The sequence below is a fragment of the Camellia sinensis genome, chromosome 10 (genome assembly GCF_055761805.1).
Source record: "Camellia sinensis isolate YWXY chromosome 10, ASM5576180v1, whole genome shotgun sequence".
Classification (NCBI taxonomy): Eukaryota; Viridiplantae; Streptophyta; class Magnoliopsida; order Ericales; family Theaceae; genus Camellia; species Camellia sinensis.
Window position 1 is genome coordinate 167,831,661 of NC_138970.1, and position 11,136 is coordinate 167,842,796.

General features: G+C 30.0%; 1 protein-coding gene across 1 annotated transcript; it reads right to left on the reverse strand.

Moving 5' to 3' along the window:
* Positions 1–373: 373 nt before the first annotated feature.
* LOC114274463 (uncharacterized) lies at positions 374–5,344 on the reverse strand. Its single transcript, XM_028216388.2, has 7 exons — positions 4,492–5,344; positions 4,291–4,377; positions 3,997–4,173; positions 3,058–3,228; positions 2,187–2,399; positions 2,022–2,110; positions 374–1,247 (listed from the first exon to the last, which is right to left on the reverse strand). Exons 1-7 carry the CDS (start codon positions 4,583–4,585, stop codon positions 579–581), a joined length of 1,500 nt encoding a protein of 499 aa, XP_028072189.2. The 5' UTR covers positions 4,586–5,344; the 3' UTR covers positions 374–578.
* Between the last annotated feature and the right edge of the window lie 5,792 nt (positions 5,345–11,136).

Sequence of the window (11,136 nt, forward strand, 5' to 3'; positions counted from 1 at the left end):
CAATGACTTCTATAGTTGAGTTTAAAGTCAAGTTTAAAAAAAATTAATTTATCAGAGACTTCTATAGTCAAGTTTAAAAAATATTGTCATGCATAGTGCCAATCGCCCCCTCTCTACCTTTTATTACTTGGCAAAAGGTGAATAGTGCAATAATTGTGAATAACTATCGGTTTGGGGAAAAGAATGTTACTTTTTTCAAAATTTTCATATAGAATTTACAGGAATAATTTGTCAATGACAACTTTGATAGTAAGAAATATTTTATTACAAAAAAAAAATTTAAGAAATATTTTGAAAGGACTTGAAAGTGATGGTCTCATAAATCTGTTATATGGAAAGGGAGAAGTACGTATCTTCAGTATAAAACCAAACATTCAAGAGAACAATATCCCACCAATTTTCTTTCATAGAACTGCAAATTTTCTTAGGACTACAAATCTTTGCATCAAAGCTGCTCCCACAATTTTTCCACTCTCCAAAATGATATTTTTCATACTACCATACCCTAAAATTTAATAACATTTATGAAGTTGAGATGATTTTGAAATGCCAAAAACTTTGTTTTCATGTATATATGATTAATACCCATTAGTATGACCCATAGAACTACTTCGAGTGCGAAAATTCCGGTTTTCAAGAAAGGAATTCCCATAATCCAACGGCTTTATTACCATGGCCTCGAGCTTCGCATCCTGCTCCTGAACCGCTCCAAACACGACCTCATTGGTTTTCTCAAAACTCTGCTCATAGTAAGTTTGTGGGGGCGATGAATGATACTGGTGATGATGATGTTGTTGCTGTTTCTGCTGTTGCTGCTGGAAATCACCGTCCCATCCGCTATAAAAAGCATGGCTCTGCCGGAGCTGTTGCATTTTCTCGGCATCCTTGGACATGAATGGGTACATTTTGCGCGGAGTAGGGGTTCTGGTTTCAATAGAAGGAGGCTCGTCTTCATCTCGAATCACAAAGCTCTCTTGCACTGGCCAAGCATTTAAATATTTGTGCTGTTGGGGTTGTTGATATTGATAGCTTGGCGACTTCTTTCTAAAACCTGGAAATATCCCAGCGAAGATTTCTGTGACTGATGCCCCAGTGTTGACAAGAAGCTTGCCAAGAGATCCAAATAAGCCTTCTTCTTGCTTTTCCTGATCATCTTCGGTTGGAATTAGTGGTGGCCTCACTGAAGATTTCATAGACTTCTGATATGGACTTGGAGGAATGCTCTGTTTTAGTGTTGTCTCATCCTCCTTCAGGAGCAAAGATAGAAAGAAAACAATGTGTTACTGTCATATTGCTGCAAAAGATACTGGAATTTTGTTTTATTTTATTGTTGTTATTTTTTATGGATCTTAGGAAACATAAGGTTGTGCTTTTAGGGAAGCAAAAAAGTCCATCTAGACACTATGCTATGTTACATGAACTCTGGTGCAAGTATCAAGTGCAGGTGTGAGTCCAAACGTTAAACCTTAATATTTGGATATTGTGATATGTATCCAAATTTGGATATGGACATGTTTGAAATATTTAAAAATATTCTAATGAAAGACGTTGTAAATTATTAGGAATATAATTGAAATTATATGGGACTTGGGGGAAAAAGAGAATTTCTATCTCTCAACCATAGAAGGATTTTTTACTACCAAATCTAAGATTCTTCTTCTTCAGACATTGTAAAAATTAGATTAATTTGGGTGCTGGTGTCTGACACAAAATTTCACACCCTTACCCTTGTCATATCCGGTCGACACAAGTGCACTAGAAGGAATAGAAGAGTCCATGCAGCGCTGACCGCATGCAAAAGATGCTAATAATAACTGAGTTAATGCATAATTTAGGATAACTAGGGGAGTACATGTGTTCTAGAAAGTGAAGTTCTCACCGTAAACAAATCATTTTGGTACCCTCAGTTTTATAAAGGTTTTCCTTCAATACGAATATGAGTAAGAAGTCGTAGAACTTTCCTCGGATATACTTTAGTGTGGAACTAGAACTATCAAAATGAGACTGGATTTATAACTCACACTTGGGGGAGACACTATGGTACCAACCCTTCGTTGCAGCAATGCCAGCATGTAACCGAAGAAGCCAGCTGCCACAAGCACTGCGATTCCTGCAGTGAGGTTTAACATCTTGTAAAACTGTAATTTAATAAAAATAAAATTATAAACTTGGTGCGGTAATTTTACCAAGAGGGAAACCACTTCCATATTGGTAAGCACAATCATCAAAATGCAGTTGAATCTCCCGGATTGCCTGGTTTCCTCTGTCTATGACAAGGAGGGAGCAACTACTTCCAATGTAAACCACATCAAAATCATTTGAAAACTTTGCATCTTCACTCGGTCCATCTACATGCCCCCCTCCACGACCCCATTTGCCTCCTGCTATTGTTGTAATCCCTGCACAAAGAAAAATGGACCGCTTTGGCATTTGAAGTCTACTATTTCTGAGGTTTCACATGATCGATTCAAACTCTCAGGGACAACAAAAGGTAAGGTCATCAAAAAAGTTCTTACTACTTTTACTAGAAATACGACAATGATAGCCACAAAGGACGGTATCAGCGCCATTAAGAAATGCTATGTTACATGGACTCTTTTAAATTTGTGCAGTGCTCCCGCATCAAACACTTACACTTAGGATAAAAGATTGGGATGTGTCTAATATGCCTAGCTGGATATACAACCAACAAATATGTATACAATTTATTATATAGCTATGCATAAAACTTCCATGTTATATATGAAATGCTATTTTTTAGTTTGTATACATATTTTACCATTAAAAAACAAGAGGAACATTTAAAAAATATGAAATCTAGTCATGTATTAGTGTCCTTAAATTGACAACTAGTTGAACACTTAGACATATACCCGCACCTGACACCCCTATCCGAATACATGTAAAATAGAAAGAGATGAACAATGGAGAATGAAAGGAACATGATTATCTCCAAATATTTTTATAAGACAATGCTGGTAGAGAGAGAAAAAAATAAAAAATAAACTCCGACCGGTGGGAATGATCAAACAAACATGAGTTGCATTTATGATTTACCTGCATCACCTATTTTCCTGATCGCCATATTCATAGTATCAGCAATATAAATGTTCCCTCTGTCATCCACTGCGAGTCCCTTTGGGTGGTTCATCCTTGCCTCCCTAGCTTTCCCATCTATATGTCCAGAGTATCCTTCAGCAGATCCAGCAACCAGCCTCGGTCGGCTATCTGCAGCTCTCGAGCAATTTTATCAAAAATTTAATTTGACAGAGAGATCTTCAGTATAAGACTCAAATAGACCATAACAATGGCATGGAAATGGAATTTTGTTGTGGTGTATATCAGCATGAGCTAGACTAGGGACAGTTCAAGCTTCAATTCAAATTTCCATGTAGAAGAGACAATGCAATTTGGCAAAAAGGCATATTTAACCTCTGAGATGCCAATTCCAATAAAGTATGAAAGAAATATAGTACATTGCATCAACATTGAATTTGAATATGAACTTGGTGCAGAAGCTCAACTGTGATCATACATAGCTCCATAAAAAAAGAAAATTATCAGAAATGAACAAAAAAAAGAAAAGAAAAAGAGCCAAAAAGTGAAATGCCTCAGAAAATAAATCAAAAGGTTCAATGTAATAAACAAAGTGGAAAATTCTAGTACTAACAAAAGCAAATCTGAGATGTCCAAAGTGTACTAGTTAATAATGATGAGCTGAGCTTTCACTTATTAAAAGGATATACATAAGACAAGAGGTCATAACAATATCAAGCCCAAATATGCAAATCTCCAAACAAACAACTCATTTTTAGAATCTGATGCTATGATTTTCCACAAACAAACCAAAACCCACTAAAATCCTGACAACTACCAATGTACTAAAACAAGAAAAATTAATATAAAAAATCAAAATTAAGGAAATAGTTCAAGAAATTAAGACAAAATTCAACAAAATAAGACCAGCCCAGTAAAATTTCAACAAAACCCACTTACATTGAGACAAAGGAGAAGAGATCTTGTAGAGATTACTGTTAGCAGAGTCCAGAACCAAGAGCTCTCCACTGGGCAACACCTCCACAGAGTATGGCTCAATCCCAAGCTTACTTCCATCAAACACAGTCTCAACAATATACCCACTCTCAAACTTCATCATCGGACGGCCAGTAATTGCTGAACATCAAAAATCACACAAACCCCACCATTCCAGATTAAAATCAGCAAATCAACAAACTATCAAAAAATAAAAGCCAATGTTGGTTGTAGCAGAGTATCATCAGAGATCTATACCTGTTTTGGTGGTAGCTGTAGCTTTGAGTGACCACAACCATTTCATCAGAACAGAGGCAACACTTGAGAGAAACCCACTAACAATCTCTGCAAAAAATGAGTATATATATATGCATTGTGTACCCATCAGAGAACAATTGAAAGCTCAAAAGTTGAAACTGATCAAATTGAATGCATATATCTATGTGGGTGTGTACTCACTTGCAGGAGAAGTGGCTTGAGCTGATGAGAAACCACCAAACAACACCACAAGGGTGAGGGCCAACACCAGCACATTCTTTCCCATTGCTCTCATTTTCCGGAGAAAGTGTGAGAAAAGTTCAGGAGTAAAGATTCAAGCACTCCACATCACATGAAACCCTAATTCTTGTGCAGAGAATGGGTTTGAAGCTAAAGAGAAGGCAGTGAAGAGTGTGGTTTTTTTGGTTCAAAAAAAAAAGAAGAGTGTGGTTTTTTAATGGGTTTTTTAATGGGTTTTTTTTTGGTTCATCAAGAAAAAGAAAGATTTTTTTTTTTTTAGAGAGAGAAAGAGAGAGAGAGAGAGGAGAGAATGAAGAGACAAAGGTTGGGAAAAAAGGAGAGAGAAAAAGGTAGAAAAGCAAGAGGGACCAGTGAGTGGTGAGATTACAGAGAATCATATGCTGTGAATTGAATGTGTGCTTTTAAGGCCCATTTATTTGAGGAGATAGAATGGAGGTGATTGATAGTGAAAGAAATAATAGTGAGGGAATTATTAGTGAGGGGATTAATAGTAAGGGGATTGATAGTGAGAAAATTAATAGTGAAGAATTGTTAAATTATTTTATATAAAATAATAAGACAAATAAAAAAATATAAAAAATTAAACATTATATTTAAAAAAAAAATCTCAATATAAAAAAAATAAAAAAATTTCTAATCCCTTCACTATTTTTCTAATACCATCTTTACCTCCTCCTTACCAATCCCCCTTCCAAGGGAATTACTAATACTAAGGGACTAATAGTCCCCTCCCCATCTCTCAAAACAAACACCCTCATTAGTAATATCAAAGGATTGATAATCTCAATCTCCTCCCTATAACCCCAAATAAACGAGGCCTAAATATCACCTTAAATTCACTTATTGCATTTTCACACCCGGGTATAATGAATCTTGTAAGTTACAATTAATTATTTTTCTTAATGAGTAAAGCTAACAGATATGACAAGGGGTGGGACGAGATAAGATGATGCGGGACAAGGATAAATTAATTTTGTAATTTTAAAAATGATAGATATTTATAGATTATAAACATGTAAAGCTGAATTCATGTAAAAAAGTTAAGTTTATTAGATATATGTATTTACTTGGTTGAATCATAAAATCAATCACAAAAAAGAAAAAGAAAAAAAAGATGGAAGGTATGATAAAAATAAAAATAGATTATTTATTTATTTTTTCTTTTTTTTAATTCAATTATGTGAATACTAGTATGATTATAACTTGAATTTTACATAGATGATCTTTTTGATAAATTTTGCATGCTTAATAATTAAAATTATTGAGGTGAATCCACAAAATATAAACTCTATTGTTCGGTTGGAGAGAACTACGAGTGGACGCGGGTCAGTTGTGGCTACAGAACCTTCAATCCGCTATCCGTCTGCCAAATTAAAGGATTGGAGAAAATCAATTTGCATTTGTCCGCTAATCCGGCAGATGTGGATTGAGCGGGTTGTCGGATGGATACGAATCAGTTTGGCCGTTTAAAATTTTATACTTTTCAACATAATTCAACTTGTGCATTTCTTCAAAAAAAAAAAAAAAAAACATTACAGTCAATGACTTAAAAAAATATTACAATCACTGCATGTCTATCCAAAGAGAGAAAGTTTGAAATTTTAGAATATTATATGGTTAATTACACTAATAGTCCCTATAGTTTGGGACTTGTGTCACTTTGATTCCTGATTTTTCAATTGTGACATATTTGATCCTGAATTGTGAATCTCGTTCCAAATAAAGACAATTGAAAATATCATTAGATTTTTTAAGGGTAATATCGTCAATTTGATAAAATATAAACTAATTTGACAAAAATAAATGTGAAAAAAAATATTTTAAATTTTTTTAAAATTATTTTTATCCACCAATGATAAAATTATGTAAAATTAATAAAAATTACATGATTAATTTTTTAAAATTAATTTTACATGATCATCATCCAAACACATAATAAAAATTAATTTGGTAAAAAAAAAATAAATGTCTAAAAGATTTATTAATTTTACATAATTTTATTTTTAGTGGGTAGAAATAATTTTTAAAAATTCAAAAATATTTGTTTGACATTTATTTTTGTCAAATTAGTTTATATTTGATCAAATTGACAATTTTACCCTTAAAAAATCTAATGATATCTTCAATTGTCCTTATTTGGAATAAGAAAATTCAGGATCAAATGTGTCACAATTGAAAAGTCAGGGACCAAAGTGACACAAGCTCCAAATTATAGGGACTATTTGTGTAATTTGCCCAATATTATAATCACTGCATGTTTCATCCACATATTACAATCACAGCATGTCTCATTCATATAAAGTATTACAATCCGTGGTTCTTAAAATATAAAAACCACCAAAATCATGAACAGAGCAGTAATAGAGATCGAATGCATCTGTATTGTTACATCTATATCTGTTTTTGAAAACAAAAATCAACTAGCATATATCATCTTTTTTATTTATTATTTTTAGAGTTAGATTTAAAAACCAAAAAATATAAATAAATAATACATTTATTTTTTTCAATTCAAAAAATATATTCAAATTGAAAACTCTTTTTCAATTGAAAATACAAATAGAATATCTAAACAAATTGAAAATATAAAGTCTTACAAATTACTAAGAGTGCTTGCGGTTAGGCGATTCAGTAGTGGCTAAAGGAACCTCAAATCCGCCATTTGTCCAAAACTAGGCGGATTGAAAAAAATCAATCCATAACCGTGCGTTTGTCATCATACATCTGTCCAAAATGCAGCGGATCAGTTTGGTTCAGTCAGTTTGAACGAATCAATATATCTGCTGCTCATCTATAAAGAGAACCCTTAGCTCTTAATATAAGTGAGAGATGATATATCATATTATAAAAATAAAAATAAAAATTAATAATAAACAATAAACTCTTAATATAAGTGAGAGATAATACATTGGTAATTTCATCATTTTTTTCATTGGGCATCACTTGCCTATTATTATTAGCGGAGTGCACGTGTGTTACACTTGATTTTCATATAATCTCATATAATGTAATGGAATTAGTTTTTAAAAGTCTTTATTACGTGTAATTGTCTTTATAATATAGAGAACAAACTTTAGAATAGGATGAACATACTAAATAATGCACCTCTTTGTAAGTATATTGTATAGACAATTTAACAAAATCATAAACAAAATATTACATATATAAACTTTAAAATTACAATAAATTAGTTCTTAAATAAATAATGTTATCAAAAAGAAGGACAAAAGAAAAAAAGAAAAAAAAAACAAATAAAGAATTTTTAGGTTTGGTTTCTTGTGCAGTGAGCATCTTGCATTATGAGAAAGATAAAATTATTCATAAGAATTATTCATGATTCATGTAGAAAATATTTGAAATTCATTTTGTAAAAAAGTGAATTTTACCTTAATGTTTCGATTCATATAGAAATTGCATAAATAATTTCTTAATATTTAAAGACTCATTGTTATGAGTATATTCAATTTCACTGTCAATTTACATTATTAAAATCTTTTATACAAATCATAAGTAATTTTATGTTAAAATTTATCAAATAATTAATGTAATGGATTTATTTTTACACCATTAAGTTTTGGTAAATGATATTTGTCCATCATTTGATTTATCTCTTTGTTATTGTGAGTAATATATGTATCCGAACAGAAAATAAAAAATAATAATTTTTTTTATGCAACCGTATCGAATGACAGAGAGAGTAAAAATAATTTGTTTTGAAGATAGAATCTATTTATATATCAAACTCTGTATTTTTTTTGGATAAATAAAAACTTGCCGATTGAAACTAGTAACCAGTGCTAAATTTAAACCGTTTTAGATTATATTATTACCAACATAATACCCGTGCTATACATGGTTGTAAATAAATAATTTAAAAGTAAATAAAAAAATTAAAATGTGGAGAAAACACTATTTATAATCAAGCAAATTTAAATTATTTTCATCTCTATTAAGAGTTTTATTTTATTTATTTGGTACTACTATTGATAGTGTGTTCTTCATATTAAATAATAAAAACATGTTATAAAGCAACTGGTAAAAATTCCAGACAAACAATAATGCAAATTGTTGAAATTGCACTTAGCATTAAAACATAAACACATTCTGCCCTTAGAATTTTATAATTTTAATTTGCCTTATGTTAGAATTCATTCAATAATAAAAACAAATTACATTTGTCAATAACCAAATACCCTTTGGTCATGTTTGTTTGGGTGGACATGAGCTTGGGATTGGACTAATAATCCAATAAAATTATTAATCCAATGTTTGGTTAAACAATTGAAGTACGGACTATTAGTCATGGAAATGCTAATCCAGTCCGCCCAAACAAACATGACCTTTGGGTGTGTTTGTTTTGAAGGATTAGGGGGTGAGATTAGACTATTAGTCCCACCGAACTAATAGTCCATTGTTTGTTTCATTTTTTTGCTGTGGACTAATAGCCCCCCGGACTATTAGTCCCATAAATATGGGACGATCCTATCTCATGGGAGAGGGTGTGATAGAAACCATGGGATTAGTATCCCATGAGATTATTTTGTGAAATGTCCATTTTACCCTACATGCTATTACTTAGCAAACAATTAGAAAATGATAAAATAGTCTTTTGAATATTTATAAATTATTTTTTTAGTGTTGTTAATTTAAAATTATATATTAAATAAAAAATTTTAATTATAAATTATAAATTAAATTTAATTAAAAATAATAAATTATAAATTATGGCCTTATAAATTAAATTTTTTTAGTGTTGTTAAAAAATTAAATTTACATATTAAATTAAATTATTTTTTTAGTGTTGTTAATTTAAAATTATATATTAAATAAAAAATATAAATTATAAATTAAATTTATTTAAAAATAATAAATAATAAATTATGGCCTTATAAATTAAATTTTTTTAGTGTTGTTAAAATTTTAATTTATATATTAAATAAAATTATTTTTTATTGTCGTTAATTTAAAATTATATATTAAATAAAAAATATAAATTATAAATTATAAATTTAATTTAATTGAAAATAATAAATTAAAATAATTAAAATATTGTGCAAAAAATAAAATAAAGCAAATTTTTATTTAATCTAGTTAAAAATAATTAAAATATTAAAGCTATGTTTAATATTGCTATTACTTAGTAAATAATTGAAAAGGATAAAATAGTCATTTGAGCATTTATCCTTCCCCATAATATCCCAAACAAACATTGGATAACTAGAAATAGTTCAATCCAGACATCCAATCCTATGACTAAATAAACATAGGATACAAATTTAGTCCAACCAAATAGTCCCGGGACAATGTATCCCAAAACTAATAGTACGATGGATTACAATCTCCCCTTATCCAGTCCGTCCAAACAAACGCACCCTTTGTCTTTGCCTTCTCTCTCTCTTTTGCCTACATGAATATATGTTTGGTTTGTGTTTGAGAGATGTGTTTTAGAGATAAAAAGTACGAAAAGTTGTTTGATTTGGTTTTTTTCAAAAGATGTTTTGGAAAATTATTTTGAGAGAGAGTTTTGGAAAAAGTTATTGATTTGATGTGTGTGAGAGAGAGATTTGTTTGAAAAACTTGTTTGGTTTACAAGTTTTGAGAAATTTTTTTGGGAAAATTTGTTTGGTTTGATTACTTTTAAAAACTTATTTGTAGAGAAAATTTCCCAAAAATTTTTCAAAAATACAAACCAAACGAACCCATTTTCAAGCCATTCTCTTCATTAACCTCGCAATTTTCAAATTTTGACTAATAAATCTCACTTTATACAAAATTCATGCATGATATTAATAAATTATTATATGTAAGGTTTTTAATATGATTTCTCCGCCTCAATCTATGATTAGATTAAAAACATATTCATAATGCACTTATATAATACAATTGTATATGATATAAAGTATTACATGCAATGTCAAAAGTTTTATGCATTCAATTATGTACTATACTTATTACATTTCAATTGCTCATGATCACAACAACACCAACCAAAAAAAAAAACCTATGTTTTACGATCACTCATTTATAACTTATTGTATTTATTTATTTATTTACATTTTTATGATTGTTGAATTGTTGTCTACATATACAATAAATTCTCCTTTTTTTTTTTTTTGTTATGGTTTAAAATTTTATGTGTAGTAGGTGTCTACCGTTTATTCTTGAATTTCCTTATCTTAAATAAAAAATAAAAACATATCAATGGCGGAGCCAATTCAACTTTTCAAAATTACATTTAAGTCTATGGTTTTAAAAATATCCTTCAATTTGCCCCTCTAAATTTTATATATCCTTCAAATTCATTAAATTTTTAACCTATCTCTTTTATTTTTTCAAAAACACTCTACAACATGTTTGTTTAATTTTTATTTTGCAATAATTTATATATATATATATATATATATATATATATATTTTTTGTCGTCTGCTCAAATAGAATAGGACTTCTATGTTGTTTATAAGATCATTTAAAATGTTAAAATTATTGAGATATTGAAGGAAAAAGTGAAAACCCAAGCAAGAGATAGAAATATAAAATTCACAAAGATAAAATCAAATCCTCTACCCAAATGGGAAAGAAACTTT

Coding starts and splice junctions, on each gene's coding strand:
- LOC114274463 (XM_028216388.2), bottom strand. CDS start 4,585: ATGAGAGCAATGGGAAAGAATGTGCTGGTGTTGGCCCTCACCCTTGTG. Junction 4,174..4,290: donor TACAGCTACCACCAAAACAG/GTATAGATCTCT, acceptor TTTGATGTTCAG/CAATTACTGGCCGTCCGATG. Junction 2,111..2,186: donor TGGAAGTGGTTTCCCTCTTG/GTAAAATTACCG, acceptor ACCTCACTGCAG/GAATCGCAGTGCTTGTGGCA.